The sequence below is a fragment of the Zonotrichia leucophrys genome, chromosome 11, assembly GCF_028769735.1.
Source record: "Zonotrichia leucophrys gambelii isolate GWCS_2022_RI chromosome 11, RI_Zleu_2.0, whole genome shotgun sequence".
Classification (NCBI taxonomy): domain Eukaryota; kingdom Metazoa; phylum Chordata; class Aves; order Passeriformes; family Passerellidae; genus Zonotrichia; species Zonotrichia leucophrys.
Window position 1 is genome coordinate 13103177 of NC_088181.1, and position 19856 is coordinate 13123032.

The 19856-nt window shown below is 49.4% G+C and overlaps 1 protein-coding gene across 1 annotated transcript; it reads left to right on the forward strand.

Annotated features, from left to right (window-relative positions):
- Window positions 1-10514: 10514 nt before the first annotated feature.
- On the forward strand, window positions 10515-13906 carry CBLN1 (cerebellin 1 precursor). Its single transcript, XM_064723304.1, has 3 exons — window positions 10515-11037; window positions 11234-11353; window positions 12514-13906. Exons 1-3 carry the CDS (start codon window positions 10771-10773, stop codon window positions 12709-12711), a joined length of 585 nt encoding a protein of 194 aa, XP_064579374.1. The 5' UTR covers window positions 10515-10770; the 3' UTR covers window positions 12712-13906.
- Window positions 13907-19856: the final 5950 nt, after the last annotated feature.

Here is a 19856-nt window from a genome sequence, read left to right on the forward strand (position 1 = left end):
GAGTAAAAGAATTAGATACAGAACCTCTGGCCTTTCTTCCAAATAATCTTGCCTGTGTTTGTGCCACAGTAAAATGATTTTGCATATGTCCTGTCTCAGAAATATGAAAAATATATGCAATATGCAAAGCAGCCAATTGGACTGCCTTTTGGAATATATCATCATTTATGAACAGTGCATCTTGAAACCTAAACAGATTGTGTGCAATTAATTGCAGACTGTCAAAGAGGCTACAGCACTTTACTGCCAATTTGTAAATAAGCCCTAGGATGCAAAAGGACTGAGGCAAGTGAGGTGAGCTCCTGTGGATGGAGGGGAGGCAATGCGCAAATGCAGTGCAACACAATTTTTACACTTCAGCCTTTAAGAATTTTGCTGACCCTGGAAGAAAATGGGATGGTGCAGAGTCATTCAGTGCAGCTAGGTTTCTCTGTAGGTAGATATTTTACATAACCTAAATGAAGAACTCCCAGTTTAATTGAGATGCAAAAATAATAAAGAAGTTACGTGCAGAAAGAAAAATGTACTTCTTATTAAAACCTTGGAAAATACATGTGCATTTTTGTACCTTAAAAATATGCTGAACAATGGTGATGATGATGTGCAAACAAAGCAGATTCCCTTTATGTCCTGATTATGACCCTCAAATGATCTTTGTTATAAATATGCTCATGCTGGTGGCTGGCCAATACCTGACTGGATTCCTTATCCCTTTGTATCACTGCTGTTCCCATCCTACCTCTCATTGTTTCCCTCACAGATTCAATAAATACAATATGTTTGGTGCCACTGCTGATCTGCTGAGCCAGTCAGTGGCCAGCCCACTGACTCAGACTTGGTCTCAGCTTCAAAAGAAAAATGATGATGTCTGTCTTTCTAGGTTTGAACCCCTCTGGTGAGCAGCATCACAAATGTGGTACAGACCTTCAGTAATTACTGAAGCAGCAGTTTGTCACAAGCTGCCTGCAGCACTGATGGACAATCTGCTGGTGGGTATTGTTAGAGGAAGGAATATGTAAGACATGATATTTGTGACAGCCTTCACTTGGATTTTTTGTTTCAGGGGATGAAATGTACCTGTGGAGGCAGTGTTGATGGAGAACTAGGTACCCATATTCGTTAACTATTCTTTCCACCACTGCTGTATTTAATATATATGCAAAAATTACTCCACTGTAAATAAGAATCTGGCCCAAGTGGCAGTGACAATTACATGAAGTGCAATCTGTATCTCCTCAAAAGTTCATCTATATAAGCAGTTTCCAAAACAAGTAGATTTAGCCCTTGAGGAAAAGGAGTTCTCCCTACATTTCCCAGCCACCCCTCACACCAGTCATGGAGGGGGTGGTTGCAATGCTCAGCAAATAAAAAAATCTCCATTCCCCTGGGCCTTGTACCAGGCCAGGAGCTTACTGCAACCTACAGGCACTTCCCTGTGCTCTGTGAACCTGAAAAAACCTGCAATATAGAAGTCCTCCTCATCTGAAACAATTCTCTTTATTCTTTTTCTGCCCTAATCTTGTAGCACAATTGCAGTTCCAGAAATGACACAAAACACTCAAGTCCATGGATGGTGAGGTAAGTTCAAGGTTGAGAGAAGATGAAAGAAAAAAATGGACTGTCAGCCTGATAGGCTTTGGATGGAACTTTACAGGGAATCAGCACACCAAAGGATGCTTTTGTGGGGGGTACCACAAGCCCAGCTGCCTGCAAAATTAGAAATCTAGAATTGAGAGGTAAGAATTCACTGCTTAACCCCAGGGAAATTAATAGTGACTTTTTGTTTCACAGCTTAATATTTAAACAATGTTGCTCCGATTAGTCAATGGAAGACATTTTGTTTTCTGTGAGATATATTCTCTCCTCACCAAGTCAAGGTGGTTTGCTTCCAGGATTTTTTATTTTCTTTTGTAAACTAGATTGCTCTTGCCTCTAGGGATAGCGGGTTTCCTTCAGAAATGGAACAAAATTACGCTCCTCCAGCCTTTACTAACTCAAACTTTGAAAATCTGTGTGCCCACATCTCACAGTTTGTTATTTTGTTTGTTGCGCTGAAAGGCTCTCCGGGCTGAAAGGCTCTCCGGGCTGCAGCTCTGGATTCCCCCTGGAGCGGCCGTGCCTCGGCGGCAGCGCCCGGAGCCCGCAGCTGCGGGGCCCGCCCGGGCTGAGCTCCAGCGGGGCATGCATGGGCTGAGCTCCAGCGGGCTGCGCTCCCGCACGGGCTGAGCTCCTGCACAGGCTGAGCTCCAGCACGGGCTGAGCTCCTTCACGGGCTGAGCTCCCACCGGGCTGAGCTCCCGCACAGGCTGCGCTCCCGCACGGGCTCAGCTCCCTCACGGGCTGAGCTCCCTCACGGGCTGAGCTCCCACCGGGCTGAGCTCCCGCAGCCCCTCCGCACCGCGCCGCGGTGGCTGCGGGGCTGGGCTCTCCTTCAGAGCCACTGACAGCGCTTTAAAATACCCCGATGCTTAGAGGATGGAATTGTGCTGTGTTATGGTTTCAGCAAGCAGCAGATGAGCACTGGACATAGTGACAGCCCCCGGTTCCTGCACAAACCCATCTGAACAATCCAGCCCCAGCCCCTGACCGTGCTCATTAGAGTTATTGTGATGCCCTGTGATGAGTGCAGAAATCACTGTCCGTGAAAAGCAGAGTTCAGTAAGCAGCATGGCACAGTGTCCATGTGCTGGCTAACACGTTTAACCCACAATTACCAGGCTAGGGGTTTTAAGATGAAAATCAGGAGAAATTACTTGATATTCAGGGTTTTACCCTCCCTCCCCCCTCTTTGCCACTGAAGTAATCATTTTCAGTTGAATATTTTTATCTTTATCTGTAGCTGTCAGTGTCTTTAACAGTTCAACCCATTCCTCTTGCCTCTACCCCTGCAGGTGCTCATGGAAATTGAGACCAGCCCCAGCCGTGTCTGTTGCCAGCAGGACAGTGCAGTGTCCCCAGCTCTGCTGAGGTACCAGTGTGTGGTGAGGCACACAGATGGCATCCTGGGATGCTAATGTGTATGTCATGTTGTGCTAGTATGCCACAAAGATTTTGGAGGGTAGAATAGGGAGAATTTGTTATTTTCTTTAGAAACAGCTTTTCTCCTCCATCGTCCCTTGAGATCAGCTCCTCACAACAAGCTTGGGGTGCCCTGTGCACTTCTCTCCCTTACACACAAAGGCTCTGCCCCTTTTCAGAAAGGCTTCCAGAAGGACACTGACAGTACTGAATCCCACTCAGTCTGCTTGCTTTTAGCAGCCCTACTCGCCTGCCCTGCAAGAACAGAGAGGAAATTTTCCCTGCTCTCTGGAGTAAGGTCCTCCATCACCATGTCACAAAAGAAAACAGGCTGCTTGGTAGCTAAGGAAAACTGCTGACTTTAAACCTGAAATAAGGCTCTATCATTTACACTAATGAGCTCACTGGTGGGGACTTTGTAAAATTTTATGATAAAAAGTAGCTGTAGTCAGTGTTTGATAGAATTTACTATTTTACTTTTTTTGCTGAAGATAGACATAACTACTAATCATTTTCCCATTCAAACCTAAAGAGAAATAAGTGCAGGAAGAACTGTCCCAGTAGAAATTCAAAGATCTTGTAAGTAATCCATTATTATTAATTTTTTTTAACCATGGGTTGGTCTAAATTCTTCTGAGAAATGCTATAGACATTTTTAACTGGTTGAATAGCAAATAAGTTACTTAGAAGAAGCCCTTAATTAAATACTAATATTTCAGGATTTTAATTGTTTGTGGCTTATGGTTCCAAGTTAACCTCCTATATCTGCTAGTCCTGTCAGGTTTGATTTCTGATGGAAGAGTGCCCTGGGATGCACCCTGGGGTAGCCCTGTGATAGTTTCTGAGCCAGGATTCCACATATGCCCAACATGTGCAGTGAATAAGGGGAGGTATCTAACAGGCTTTGTTACTGTAGACTGTCAGAGCAGTAAACGACAAGGGCTAAGGAAATCTCTCAGCTACTGTAGCTGGCAAAGACCTAAACCGTTCAATTCTGAGCCAGAATAAATGAGTCTGGCTGGAGAGAGCAACTGTGCCATAAAACTAGCAAAAAATGGAAGAAAATAAAGGGGTGAAAGCAAGCAAAGAGGAATAAAGATGTCTCCAGCTAAAGGACTGGAAAACTAACCCAGGTTGGCATCCATGTGAGCGATGAATGAAGTTACAGCAGATTTTTTCTCCCTCTCTGTCTTTAGGATTTTTTTCTCTTCCTACTCCATTTGAGGTGTTTAGCCTCCACACAGTCACTGGTTCAACACTTGAAAAAGGTGAGCAGAGATGCAATACAGTGCATGGGCTTCACTGCCTGTGAGCCCTCACTGCTGCATGCAGACCATAAATAAGTCCTAATGAAATATTCCACGTGGTGGTTGTTCCCCTGCAGCCTTGTTTTCTGCTTGGGCCAGCTGTGTTTCTGCAGTGCTGTCTCAGCCACCTCATCCTCTGAACAGTTGTGGATTTATGGCTTCAACTCACTCCTTTAACCACAATTTGGGAAGGGGTGCTGGGGTGTGGGATAGGCACTGACCCAGAGCAGGAACAGCCAAAAGGACACAGAGAACATGGACACTTGGCTGTGGGTTTAATGCTGCCAAAAAGAAAGGGACAGACAAAAGGAAGCAAGTATTTAGCAAACTGGAGAAAAGGGTGTGGAATGGGTACATGAGGGACAGCTGGTCTATGGGCTGTCACTGAGGTATTTTCCAACTCCATGAGTCCTGCAACCACTGGGAATGTGACTGACTGACAAAAAGGATCAGCGTGATAGATTATGAACTGGCTGAGAAGCTGGTCTTGCATGCAATTGATCAAAATTATTATAACATTTCAAGAACACTTTGCATTTTCCATGAAAATGTAGTCAAATCCATGGTTGTTTTATCTTTGTCTTCTATGGCTCATCATTCAATTTTAATTTCCTGCTATCTAAAAGTTTGTCTGTCTCCTTCCCTCCATCCTGCCATCCCTTTGTCCCCAATACAGAAGTGCAGAAGTGTTGTTCTTGCTGCTTTTCCCTGAGAAGAGCAGCCACTAGAGGGAAAGATGCACACAAAAAATTCCCCTCAGCACCTCTGGGGCTTCCTTCATAAGTAAAAACAAACCAAAAAAAAAATCAGAATATTACCCAGCATTTGTAAGGTGGTCTAATTTATCCTTTCAGATAAAATATATTGAATGAGATTATTTTTAGTATTGCAGTTGCATTGTACATCATGAAACACGGCCAAAATTAAGGGCCAGGAAAAAAAAATCATTGGCTAAATTACACAGAGGAGATTGGATTACCTGTTCAAACAGAGCTCTTAATTCTGTGTATAAATAGAATCCACAAATACAAGTGCACTGCAGTAGAAAATAAAGCCAGCCAACAGCCCCTAATAACCCTTAATTATTAGGAGTTTCAGTTAACATTTGGACAGCTTTGGTCTTAATTCTTTTAAGTTTGAAGAGGCAGCGTGACCGAGGTGGCCCCATTTACAATTACAGAGAGCACACACGCTGCTCCAGCCCGTGCTGGCTTCAGCTGAGCCTTCTCTGGCAGCTTGGGCTGGGATTTTGCCCTGTTAAAATACAATTACCTATCTGAATGGCAACTAATTCCCAGTTTGAGTTATTCTTTTGTAACAATGCACTTGTTTTGACAGAAGTCCATGACAAGAAAAACAAACTGAGCTCCTGACCTTGGCATCATCACTCACTTTGGAAATTTTTGTACCTGAAAGAAAATCTGCTGATATTCCACGTGAGTAATAAATTATCCCACATCATCAGTCAATACAGCAACAGAGATCTGTTGCTGTGCATGCCATAGGTAAATGCAGCCATAAAACAGACATCTCAAGGTAAGACTGAAATCCAATGTTAAAAAAAAAATATCTTGATAGTGCTATTCTAGACATGGACATTTACAATTGTATAAACCAGAATGTTTAATATTTGTCTCAGGGATGGGGTTTTCAAATGTCCTTAGCAGTGAGTTAATATTCCTTCCCACTTCCAAAGTTGCCCTATGTAATACATATGTGAAATCAGAAATCAAACACTGTATTGCAGGCGGGCAGTAAAATTCAGCAGATGAAATTTATTATTAATTTATCTTAATGAGCTGTGTTGTTCTTCAAAATATACAAGCCCAGTATAAGGCCTGTGTAGCCCAAGGATCCTTCAAGGTAGATAATTTGACACTAATTTACTGCTGCAATCCCCACTTGGTTAAGACTGTGTAACTCTTTCCCCTTTGACCTTCTGTTTGTAACTACCTGTATCCATCAAAAATTCCCACTCCTGAGACTCAGGTTTGCCAAAAATGTGAACTGCAAGAGTTGAATTTTTATTTCAACATTTTATCAATTTTCGTAACATTACAAAACACATGAAGGCACAGGGAAAACACTAAGCTTATATTATTTGATATTCTCTAGCAGAAGCGATATCTAAAAGTGAAAATCAAAACTATTTTTCTATAGAAAAAAAAAAGTGCATCATTAATGTTGGGAAACAACCTGGTTTCATTTGATCAAATAAAATTACAGAAGTTTGAGACAGAAATATACACAAATGATTACCTGGCTGTTGTCAGCCACACACCTCAGAAAGCACAGGCACTCTCTGGTGTCCATCCCTGGCCTGGTGCTGCTCTGCCCTGGCCCCAAACCTGTCTGTGCCATTTTATGTTTTTTCTCTGCTGAGTACAACCTGCACAGGCAGGCAAGAGGCACAGCAAGTCCTGGGCCTTTTTTATTCTACAGTGTGGAGCATTACAGATAATTCTGCTGGCTGGCACCCTCGCAGTGCATCTGCTCCTGCTGTGCACTCTCTCAGTGAACTCAGCCTGCTCCTGAGATGCCTCACTTGCTGTGGAAGCTGAAGGTGACACCATGGGCAAATCACCATAAATACATGCAAACCTCTCTTACAACAGCAAATCAGATTGTTCTAGACAGAGCACAGTATGGATCAGCAAGAGCTGGTTCACTCTAAATCTCATTTTCACACATCTTCAGACTTTGTACAGAATCCCAGCAGATGCTTGGGAAGACAAGTATCTTAAGTTTATGTGGGCATATATAAACTCTTGAATTGCTTTTTGCTGCTTATAGTTCATAAACTAATACAGCAGTGAACAAACTGCATTTTCAGAATTGTGAACAAACTGCATTTCATATAAGTTATCCAGTTATGGACCAGACCTTGCATTTCTTATTCAAGAAGGATTAAATCAAAAGGGAAGTAGTCTGTGAAAAGGTGAATTTATACACAGCAAGCTAAACTTTTGCTAAATTATTCTCTTGAAGGAAATAGAAAGGTTTCCAGTAGATTTTCCTATACATGTTTTCAGAGAAGCTTATGCTTGTTCCCCTTAGAGACTTTCTTCATGAGTGAAGCTGAAGTTAGATGTGTAGTGAGACTGAGTTTTAAGGATGGTTTTCCTAAAATAGGATTAAGGCTCACTGACACTGTAATGGAGGCCAGGTAGTGCTGCTGCTTATTGGCTAAACTATGTTTTGGTTTCCACATATAAAAGTTCAGTATCTAGGAGCTTTAAACTTGCTTCTTCAGAGGTAAAAAAAATTGTTATTTTAGTGTCTCCATAGTTTTGTTTCTGGTACAAAATAAGCAACCCTGTCATGATCTGAGCAGGATAGTAACCAGTCCTGAAGTGGTGCTTCAGGGACTTAAGTAGGATCATTCCATTTTTTTTTTCTGTCCAGATTATTTCCAAATTGTTTGTTTGGGTTTTTTGGTGTTTTTGTTTTGTTTGGGTTTTTTTTGTTTCTTTAACCTGGGGTGAAACATTAGGGGAGTTCTATAAACTCATAGCCTGCAGTCAATTTGTCAATATTGAGGTCAGGGTGAGTTACCACACAATGGACAGTTCACATATTTTTACCACATCCACAACAGTTTTTTCTTAAAAGCAAACACCAAAGAGCTCTGCTTGACCAATATATCCATTTCAGACCAACATCTACAACATCTATTACCATTTGTTAATACCTTGACACCATTTCCAGTGTATCTCAATGACCATTGCCCTCTTGGATCTCAATGACATTGACTAACACTGCAGTTTGTAATTAGATGGGGTAACTTAATTCCTGGCCCTCTGTAAGCATCTGGATTTCAGATTTCCACTCCTGGATGGGGAGCTCTTAGCCACACATCACCAATTATGCCATGTGCTTATGTATCAGTCCCTACACCCTCCTGCTGAGCCCCTCTTCTTTGTGCTCAGTACGAGTCAGAGACTGTCACCACAGAGAGAATCAACACAACTGCCTAGTCAGCTGCATGTGACATTTAATGAAAATGAAGTCGGGTCTAATTTGCATGGCAGGTGTTACTTTATTACAGCAGAGCTGCAGAAGCTGGGTGCTACAGTGCTAGTCAGGTGTGCAGAAATGAAAGTCACTGACAACGAGGGTGTCTGGCACAGGAATCCTGGCACCCCCTTGTCTGCCTGCCCACCTCCTGTGTGAGATAAAGTGACACATTTGTTCATTTTTCCAGGTGCCCTGTTCTGGCTCTTTCTGCTAACTCCATCCACAGAGTCATTGGAGTACTCAAGGAGCCTGGGGGTAGGAGGCCCACCCAGCCTCCTGCCACGGGGTCACCACACCAAACAATTCCAGCTCTGGCACTCTCCTGCCCTCAAACCCACAAACTGCACCTAAAGAGCTCTATAGCACAAGAGAATTGATTTCTGTCATGCACAAGAAGTGTATTACAAGAGAAATACATGAATATTTTTTTATGAGTCATGTGTGTTGAAAGAACATGTATGTTTCTTTGAGTCAAGTGCTCAAAAAAATTAAAAAGGCAGCATCATGCTCCTTCTGTTTCCATTTCCCTGAGTAATTTTGCCAAAGTGACAAGAATGCAAAATGCTCATTTTCACTAGTTTTTATTTGGTTTAGCCTTATTAGTACCCCTTAGAAATATAAATTTTATTTTAAAGTTTCTGATTCTGATTTCAGACTGAGTTAAGACTGTCGTAAATCTTAAGCTCCTGTCTTGAAGTAAAACGTAACACACCTTCTAACAGGCTGTGGCTCCACCCACTCACTTTCTGCTTCTCAGGAGAATATTTGTTTCTATTTTTTTATCTCCCCAACTTCCTTCTGACCACTGTTCTTCCCCTAGAATCATCTTGCCACTACATTGGTTTCCAGCCTGCCTCGCTGCTGAACATCTAAAGCGCGGGGTGTTTGGACCCTCCCTGGGAGGCTCCTGATGCCATTGGCTCCCGCTACATCCCGTCCCCTCAGAGCCAGCCAGTACCAACCCACGGGCACACTGAGACTTCACAGACTGTCTGAACAACTTTACAGACACTCATTGAACTTTGCAGGGCAGCTATATGGACAAAGTTTTATTTATGGCAGTTTTCAGAGAGAGAGACCCCAAGTAAAAAATCTTACGAATCACACAATTGGAACAGCACAATAAAATAAAGTAAAGCATTTACCAAAATTTATAATGATTTGCACTGGAGCCAAGTTTTGGATGACATTCAGTTTCCCACAGAAGATGCTAAAACTCCACAAAAGTTTTTATCTCTGAAGTTTAACTTTGTAAACAGATCTGCCAGTTAGAAAATAACTCTGTTCCAGTCGTTTGTTTCTAATCTCTTCATTTACAATCCCGGGTGATGATTTTTTGACAGCACATCCAGAACGAACACAGGTCAGACGCCCACTGAGACGAAGCAATCTTTGCACCTTACGAAACAACGCCGACCCTGAAGCCGCGCTCCGGGCGGGTCCCGTGGCGGGCAGGGCACAGAGTCCTGGCCCGGCGGGACTGTCCGTGTCTTCACGGCGCTCTGCCGGCCACGAAAGGCACAGACGGTGCCGGAGTTGCCTGCTCGGGAAGCCGTGCGGTTTGTTCCTCCCCGGGATACGAACGAGGCGGCTGAAGAAGACAGCGGAGCCTGACACTTCTGAGAGGGGGACCGGCGGCATCCCGTCCCTCGGCGCGATCTCCGGCGGGAGGGGCGCGGGGTGACAGCCGGTGATGCTCCGGCTGCTGAGAGGCGGCGGTGGCCCTTTGCCCGGGCAGCAGCCCTCTCCCTTCCAGCCCGCCTCGCCCAGCTGCACCGCGGAGAGCCGCGGCCCCGCTCCGCCCCACGGGCCCTCAGCCCGGCTTCGCCCGACGGCCCCGGTCCGAGCCGCTCCACGGGAGTTCTGGAGCCCCGCCCTGCCTCAGCCCCGCGCGGCGCCTCCGCGCCCCGGCGCTCCTACCTACGCGGTGCGGTGCGGTGCGGGCGGCTGCCGGGCACCTGCTCCCGCGCCCGGGCCCGCGCCGCCCCACAAAAGCGGCAGCGGCGGGCGGCGGCAGGCGGACTGCGCGGCCATTGGCGGCGGCGGCGCGCGGCGGGCGCCGGTTGGGCCGGGCGCGGCGGAGGCGGGCGCGGGGCGCTGACGCCAGCGCGGGGCCGGTGGGGAGGCGGGGCCGCGCCCCGCGCCGTCTTTGTGCTCGCCGGCAGCCCCGGCAGCGCCGCCGCCTCCCGCCGCCTCCCTCAGCCCCGCTCGGCGCGGCGGGCGGCTCCGCTCCGCTCCGAAGCGCTCGGCCCCCGCTCCGCACCGCGGCGCTCCGCGCTATGTGTGCCGGCGCTCCGGTGCCTCCTCGCGGCCGCTTCCCACCCGGCGGGGCGCGCTCGGCCCCGCTCTGAGCGCGGCGGGGCAGGGCAGCGAGCGGAGCGGAGCCCGGACGGTGCCGCCCGGCGCGGAGCGAAGGGAGCGCGGCGCCATGCGGGGCTCGAGGCTGGGGCTGGGGCTGGGGCTGCTGCTGGGCGCGGCGTGGGTGGCGTGCGGGCAGAACGAGACGGAGCCCATCGTGCTGGAGGGCAAGTGCCTCGTGGTGTGCGACTCCAACCCCACCTCCGACCCCACCGGCACGGCGCTCGGCATCTCCGTGCGCTCCGGCAGCGCCAAGGTCGCCTTCTCCGCCATCCGTAGCACCAACCACGAGCCCTCCGAGATGAGCAACCGCACCATGATCATCTACTTCGACCAGGTGCGATGGGCGCGGCGGGGCTCGGGCGCTCCGGGGCTCGGGGCGCGCCGCCGCGGGAGAAGTTGCCGGGGCCGGGCCGGGACGCGCCGCCCCGCGGGGCCCTGCCCGCGGGAGGGGGGGGCGCTGGGAGCCGGGGGGAAGCGGGGCTGGGCGGCGGTGGCCCCGCGTTGGTGCTGACGGTGCCCTTCCCTTACAGGTACTAGTGAATATCGGCAGCAACTTCGACTCGGAGCGGAGCACTTTCATTGCGCCCAGGAAAGGGATTTACAGTTTCAATTTTCACGTGGTGAAAGTGTACAACAGGCAAACCATCCAGGTCAGCCCCGAGCGCCGTCGCTGGGCACCGCGGGCGGGAGTGGACGGCTCGGCGGGGACGGGGCCGTGCGGGCGGCGGGGCGGGACGTGCCCCCGAGCAGCCGCGGGAGCGCAGACCTGCGGCTATTCTCCGCCCGGGGGACGGTGCCCAAGGGACCACGGAGCCCCACCAGGCCTCCGCTCGCCCCTCTCCGCATGAGCCGTCCCGGGATGGGAGGTGATCGGCCGCCTGCCGCTGCCTCCCAGCTTGTCCGGGCCCTCGGACTGCCCAGTGCCGCGGAACGCTGGCAGGAGCATCCCTGCTCAGAGCCCCTGGGAACGGCCGTCCCTGGCAGGCTTCTCACCCACTCTCCTATGGCAGAAGGTTTCATAGGGATTTGGGGTTCAGGGAGGTGCCTATGATATGGAAAAGATAATGAATCTGTGCATGTCTGTGCAGCTACCCTGTATGTACCTGCCGTTTCTACGGGGTTTGATGCCTATGCGTCTCTAGGTAGGGTTAATAAATTACCGGCCTGAAGCCAGGTAGTGCAATCAAGACAGGAAATCTGACTGTATAATGATGCACTTTGCAAAGGTGTATGGACAGCTATAGCACCGTTCTGGTGTAAGTGGCTTAACACCTCTAGCTTGGGCAGGTAGTGCATTATTAATGTGGGGTGTGCAGTCCCGGGATCATTACCGCGAGCTTAGCAGACCTTATTGACTGTGTTGTGGCATATTGTCTTTGCTGCCTAACAAAGGAAAACTACCCCTTGAATACACTTCAAAGGCCCTGACTCCCGGCGGCTGTGGCTCTGCTCCTCGCTGCCTCTGAGGTTTCGCATAAAGCCATCTTTCAATAAGTACAAGCAGACCTCTTTTCATAGCCTGAAAACACAGGCACCCTATTGAAATCCTCCAAAATAGGATCAATGTCCTGCTTTATATGCACCGGGTGTTTTGATGTGGTTGTCAGTCTAAAACAGTGCTGAAAGACTTCTTCCTTTGGAGTACATACCTTACCTGGGTTTAGACTGGTATTTCTTTTTTATGGGGCTGGAGTTTCAGCTGTCAGAAGAGGCCTTTCCTTAACTAAGCATTTTGCCTGTTAGGCGAGCCCCAGCGGTGTCATTGTCTGACTTTAATTGACAGAGGGCTTTGTTTTATCTTGCTCTTTAGGTGAGTTTGATGCTAAACGGGTGGCCAGTGATTTCTGCCTTTGCAGGGGACCAAGATGTGACCCGAGAAGCTGCTAGCAATGGAGTACTGATTCAGATGGAGAAAGGAGACAGAGCTTATCTAAAACTGGAGAGAGGAAACTTGATGGGAGGCTGGAAGTATTCAACATTCTCTGGATTTCTAGTGTTCCCACTTTAAATCACTTCTCGTCCAAGAAAAGGGAGAAATCTCTTACAAGTTCCCAAGTCAAAGCTGGGTTTGAAGAGTCATGGACAGCAGACTTTTTACATTCAAATATTAAAGAAGCTTAATCCTGCTTAGGTTTGTGTACATCTGCTTTGAAGAATTACTACTTATTTTTGTTGTGTTGCAGCCAACAGGCCGGAGACACTATAATTGATCAAACCCCCATTTATATTCTTCTCTCTCCTCCCACAAAATTAGTTCCCATCTCTGTGTCATTGGTGTAATCTGCCATTGTTCCCCCATGGCTTCTGCCTCACACAAGTAGACTTTAGATATTTTCATTGTTCTTTACAGCATATTTTGTAGTTTTGTTTTTAAAACATGTTAATCTTGACTCTTTCTCTGAGTTTAACTTTTAAAAAAAGAAAAAAGCAAAGTATTTTTTGAATACATGGATGCCATGATGGAAGGGGAAATGCAATTCTTGCTGTGTACTGGCTGGCAAAAGGAAAAATTTCTACATGAAGAACTATCCACAGCCAAGGCTGACTAGAGTATTTCAATATTTCTATGTAATTCTGAGTGATTGTGAAATTTAAGGCTGCTAAATGTTTTGATGCTTGTTTTGCTCTTGTACAACGTGGCCCAACTAAACGCCAGGAAGTATATTGAACTTTTACTATTACTCTGTAATATATGTGTGAATATTGAAAATTAATTTTTGCTTTAATTCAATAAAGTTTAAATGGGACTTTTATTTTTCTTAACCAGAAATAAGGTTTCTCACTGCAGGTAGGCCGGGGGAGGAGGCTCGGCGGGGTCCCGGGGCTGCTCGGGGGCGCGGGTTAGGGTTAGGGTTAGCTAACTAACCCAGCTCCCCGAGCCCTGCGGGCGGTGCCGCAGCCCGAGCGGACCCGTCCATACGAGGGAGTTTCCCGCCGTCTCTGATACCCACTTATTTATAGCATTTATCTGTATTATATTCTCTAAACCAGATCGCATTTTATACGGCTGCCTAAAACCACCTGACCATGTGCACTCGAGGCTGATACTATTGATTCGCTGGTATTATTTGTTTACCGTCTTTTGAAGACATAAATGCTATAATTTTGCAGTACTCAAAGAGATTACTACTTTTATTAAAAGGTGCGTACCGAGGATTTCGATTGTATCTAAACTTTAATGTGAAATAAATCGGTGAAACGACCCCCGGGCTGTGTGCGTGGCGCGGCGGCGGCTGGAGCGGGGCTGCCCCGGCTGCGGCGCCAGCGGAGCCGCGCGAGCCCCCGGCTCCTGGGAAGGAATTTAATTAGCTCCAGGACGGGGGGATTAATACGAGCACAATAAGCAGCGCTTCTCGCTTTATTCACAGGTTCTGCCCTGGAAACAGACCGGCAGGGCGGGCGGGGACGCGCTCCGCGAGGGGCGGCGGTGGGGATGGGGTCGGCCGGAGCCGGGAATGGCCGCGGCCCTCGGACTGCAAGTGGAATTCACCAGCCTGCTGCCAGCTCCTGCTCCCCGGTCACCCTGCAGCGCACGGGACAAAACGCCTTCAGGGCCCCGGGTACCGCCTGGCTTCGCGCCCCGCAGGAGCAGGGGAGGCGCGGCCCGGCCCTCCCCAGTCCCGCCAGGAGCTCGCATGGAGCCGGCCAGGAGCCGTGCGAGGGAACAGCTGAGACCAGGAGAAGGAATCGTGACGGAAAGCAGCCGAACTGCGTCCACCTGGAGTGACAAACTGCTCAAGACAGCCAACACGTCGCATTCTCCGGCCGCAAGCTCCCCTCTCTCAACGCGAGACTCTTTATCACTCTCTCCTGAAGCCTCCACACCGCGCCGCCTCCCTCCCGCCCGGCTGCCAGCCCCGGGCCCCCTTCGCGACCTCCTCTCCCGAACAGGTCAGGGCGGGAGGAGCCGCCCTTGCCTCCCGTGACCGCGGGGAGCGGGCAGTGGGGGAAAACAAAAAAGGCAGGAGGAAGGAACAAAAATTACTCGGTTGCAAGAGAAAGGAAGGCGGCCCTGTGACCTCCCCGCCTCATCGCGCCGGAGCCAGGCAGCAGCTCCCGGCTGGGCCCGCCGCGGGGGATCCCAGCGATCGCCGCAGGTGCGGGGGCTGATGATGCTGATGCTCGTGTTTTGTTTTTTTTCCTTTTCCCTCCTCTCCCTTAACTCGAAACAAATAAACCCGCCACCTTCCGCTGAAAGTTTTCCCCTGGTTCTGAGCGTCTCATTAATATTGTGCAGCTGGATATTACATTACTCCGATCGCAGCAAATCGCTGCTCTGCGGCTGTTATAAAACGCCGCCGTGGCTGCTTGAAACAGCCTCGTCTGCTCCGCGCCCGCGCAGCGAGCCCCCCGCCCCGCTCAGCGATGCTCCCCTCAGCGAGCCCGCACCTCGGGCCGCCCGGAGGCCCCGGGCTGGGCCGGGAGTAGTGGCGTCCCTGGCTGAGGAGGTAAAGCCGCTGCCGCCGCCCCGAAACCCCCGCGGCGCTCGGCCGGCTCGGGGAGCCCTTGCCCGTGTCCTGGGCGGGGGCCCTGGCCCGGGACCCGCCCCGGCTCCCTGGAGGGGCGGGCGGGCCCCGCTGCATCCCCGCCCGGGCTCGGCCCGGAGATGCCCCGGCCGCGGTGCTCGGAAGCGCGGCCGGGCTGCTGCCCGGTGATTTACTTCGGCAGACGCGTTGTGTTTTAAAGCAGCCCCTTCCTGCCGTCCCTGCGCCCCCGGCGGACAGGGAGAGGAAGGCCGCCAAGGTGCCCCCGATCAGCCTGGGGGGCGGCCGAGGGAAGCCGGCCTTGCCGAGCCCCCTCGGCAAACGGGGCGCTGGGCTTCCCCAGGCCAGCCGGTCGCACCCATGGGCTCGCAGCCATCGCCACCTCTCCGTGTACGCGGTGCTTTGGCTCCCTGTTTGGCAGGGAAATGTGAAATGAGCACCTGGTTGCACCTGCTCGGAGCCCGTTCTCATCCTGGAAACCGCCCGCACCTGGGCGGCCGAGGCAAGGCCGCTTTCCTGCCTGGGTCCCCGGGCCCTGCGAGCCGGTGCTGGGAGGAGAATGGGCTCCGAGGGGTGACCAGGCCGAAGGAACTGGACGTAGGTGTCATTTTAGGCGGCGGAGCCGGCCAAGCTGGGGGTCTGGCTGCGGGCACCGCTGTGCGCGCTGCGCCGAGCCGGAGACAGAAAAGGGCCTGGCTTGTCCGGCAGCTCCGCCACGGGCGGGAGTCGCGAACGCCCCAGCACCGAGGGGTCCCTCGCAGGACGGTCAGGCCCCCTCAGGGCTCCGGCGGGCTCGGTCCCGGCCCCTGCGGCACTGCTGGGCTGCTCCGGGCTCGGGGCCGCGCTGCCCCCAGAAATGAGCAGCCGCTGCTCTGTACCCTGCTTTAATGTGTTTTCAGTTGATGTATGTAATGTCTGATTGAATTTATTGCTGATTAGCGTTGAGCATGAGTTTACACAACAAGAAATTATGTTTCATTCAGTTCATTAGCATGTCTAGTGTTTGCTTTATGAGCATATCGCTAATGGTAATGACCAATGTTGATTGATTTCTAATGTGAATATAATTACACAATGTAGGGGAATTAAAGGGAGAATCCGCATTTTTAATTGTTGGGTTTTTAGGGACGGCGTGTGGGGGCGAAGGGGGTGCACAGGGAGAAACAAACCAACTCTCTTCTGCGCAAACGATGAGAATGTACAGATTAATGACTCCAGCAGGAGACGGGGAGTTTGGTCCAACAGAAGAACAAGTCAAACGCAGTTAACTCAGGGAATAGTTAATGCACACTCGACATAATTTCCCCTCGTCTGCCCCCCAGGTACGCCTTCAAGCCCAATAAGTTCGTTCCCGAGGAGCCGGCAGAGGCAGGGCTCGCTCCGTGCATGGCCGGGCGGGCGCTCCCGCAGCCCCGCCGGCGGCTGCGCGGCTCCGGGGCAGCGCCGCTGGAGCGGGGGAGCCGAGCTCTGCCCGGGGCCGGCGGGGCGGCTCGCCCGGCTCTGGAGCGGCACTGCCGCCCCCGGCAGCGAGAGCCCTGCCCGCGTCCTTCCTGCGAGCCGGGCACGGAGACCGGAGAGTGCCGGAGAGCCCCGGCTGGAGCCGTGCGAGGGCTGCAACAGGTACGGGAGCGGAGCGGGCTGGGCACGGGGGTTGGAGCCAGAGAGGGACTGTGAGGCGACTGTGAGGGCTGGGCGTGAGGGAGTGGGAAGCAGCTTGTGTACTCCATCTGGTGTCTGTGCTTCTGAGGGTGACCTCCGAGAGTGTCCTTTTCACTAAAAAGGATAGGTGGCCAGGGAGGGGAGAGATCAGGGCTTTGCTGGAGGCATCTCCAGTGGGATGTGCAGAGGGAGAGCAGGGAGGCTCAGGTTCTGAGGAAGCCCTGTCGTGCAGAAATCCTGGGTGGGACACACACACTTGGGGAACTGTTTTAGTTTCACCCTCAGACAGGGTCAGTGGGTGAAGCGTGGTGTGTGTTCTGCTAGCTTAGAGTTGCCAAAAGGCCTCTGATGTTGGTTACCCAAAAAGAAAAGAGGCCTTGTGTTTTTTGGGGGAGTGAAACGAGCTGTGTGCCTTGCATGAGAGGAGAGGGCTTGGGCAAGGCTGGCAGCAGTCAGTCCCTGTGCCTTGGGGCACTGGCTGAAAATCCAGTGTGGGCTGGAGGCAGTGGTGCCTGCAGTGGGTGCACTTCCCCTTCTCCAGTACCTCCTTCCTTCCTTCCTGCTGTATTCCTGGGGTACAGGGCACTGGGCTTCCTCTGCTCAGGTGCACCAGAGTCAAAAGCAGTGTTGATCCCAGTGTGAGCAGCTGTGCACATCTGCAACCAGAGCATTCTTGCTCTCCCCCATGACAACTTTGAGCCTGTTGTTGGACAAGAGAGGAAGATGCCATTGCCTTTCTGCAGCTTTATATAGCTGGGGGAATGTGGTGTCCCATTTTACCATGTCCCATTTCACCAGCAGAACTTAGGTTCTTACAGTATGGGATTCCTAAAGGGACACAGTTGTTCTGAATTCAGGATGAGCCTGGGATTCTAAAAAATCCAGTTTGTAAATTTTTTCTTGGGGAGGGAATTGTGGAGCTATTGGAGAATGGGTCTAACATTGCATCAGCATGTAGATTTGAAGAATATATCCAAGGGTCTCCTGCCTCTTGTGCTGCATCATTAACAAAGAAGGACTCAGACTTTGTCATGTCCTCAGGAAGCATGCTGCTCGTGGCACTCTTGGTGTTGATGACATTCTAATTGACTGAAATTCTGTTAAGCTATCAGAAAAATGAAGACCCAAGAAAGAGATGTTGGAAGAGTTTGATCAAAATGAAGACAAAAGATGTGAATAATTGTCATTCACATTAGTAATTCATGTTGCAAACAGTATGTTCAAAGTATCAGGGCTTCAGCTGCATTTATATTTCCAGGGTTTGGTTTTTTTTTTTTTTTTTGTCTACACAACACTCATTCAAGGACTAAAGGTTCACGGGAGGACTCCTGCTTTGTTTGCAGTTAATAGTCATCCAGCTTGTAGTGGAAATTCTCACTGCATTGTTGGGCTTCATGCTAATACATTTTAATGTGCTTTCAATGTTTTGGGCTTCAGGGTCATCCAAGTCAGGGCCATCCTCCTTGAGCTGCTTCTGTACTGACAGTGTTTTCCAATTTTTCCAGTAGTAACAACTCCTTTAAAAACAAATATTTTAGTGGAAATTAACATTGTCCTGAACCTTTTCTGTTGATACAATCCCTATGCCATTAATTGCATGGCCACTGGTTTTGGTGTTGCTGTCACCAAAGCAGGTCAATATTTCTTTCTGTTAAGAAATAAAAATGCTGAAGCTTAAAAAAAAGAGTTATGAACATGTCATGTTGCTCACTCTGCAATTCTTCCATCAAAATTTTTTGTATAACTCTTCAGGATATTGGTCACACTGCCTGATATATTGACCTGATAAATACATTTCCACTGAAAGACTGGAGAAGTATTTTGTTCTTTGCCATGCATGTGGTACTGTTCCTGATTTTGTAATTGTTAAAATCTGGTCCACAGGACTTGAGATTTCATGGGTCAGTTATCCTTCCTGCTTTGATTCTCCCCAAATTTTTCAGCATGCATTGAATTATATTTTAAAATTATTGATTGGCATGGATTCATAATTCCCCTGTGAATGTTTTTATCATTTCTTTACTTGGTTTTGTGTTTCCTGGCTGACAATAGAGCCGAATTTCCCTACAATTCTGTTAGTCAAGGTGGAGGGAAAAAGAAGCTTCTGATGTCTCTCTTTTTAATCTGGTTTTATTGTTCCTTTGCTGTCTTCCGAGTGATTAATCTCACTATTTTAGTCTTCGAAGAGCCTTTCCAAAGGCTCAATTGTTCACACAACCCAGAGGATTCAGCCTCTAGTTTTGAAACACCTCCTTTGAAATGGCAGGAGCAGCTCTGTCCAGAAGAGCGAGACGAGGCTCAGCCGTTGCTACATCCGCAGCAGAGACTCCAGTTCCTGGGCTGTGTGCTTTGTCCTGCGGGCAGCCTCTCTGAGCAGAGACCTTCACTGAGTTTCCTGCAATATTCCCAGGCCCCTATTGTGGCTTGATTAAGCTAATTGAGAGCTCTGCTGGGAATTAACCACCATTAATAAATGTAAACCTACCAGCTTTGCATTTAGCCTATCATGTACATGAACAATTGCACAGCTCCGACCAAACTTGGAATTAAATTTTTTTCCCTCTATGGAACTAAGACATCACTGTCTTGAAGCACGGGTTTAACACAGCATTTTGACCTGTGAAAGTCATATTTATTTTCCTAATATACATAATGGAAGGACTTTATTGACAAGAAAGGACTTTGAAACAAATATATTAAGAGTAAAATCAGCTTTCCCTTTTAGCAGGAAGAGGAGGATCTTTCTTTTTTAAAGTAGAGATGCCAGGGCTCAGTTTTGAAGATATGGTTTTAATTCCAGTGGGTCATTAAATGAGTTTTTTCTGCTGACATAAATTTGCATAGCTGTGTTGCAGTGCAGATTCTTGCAACTCATTCTGACTGTGGGAAATTATGGCAGAACTCAGGAAGCTGCTGTCACAGAAATACATTCCAGTCCCGTTTCCTGAATTCCTGTGAGCAGTAGATACACTTGCATGAGACAGGGATTATTTGGATCACCAGAACTTTT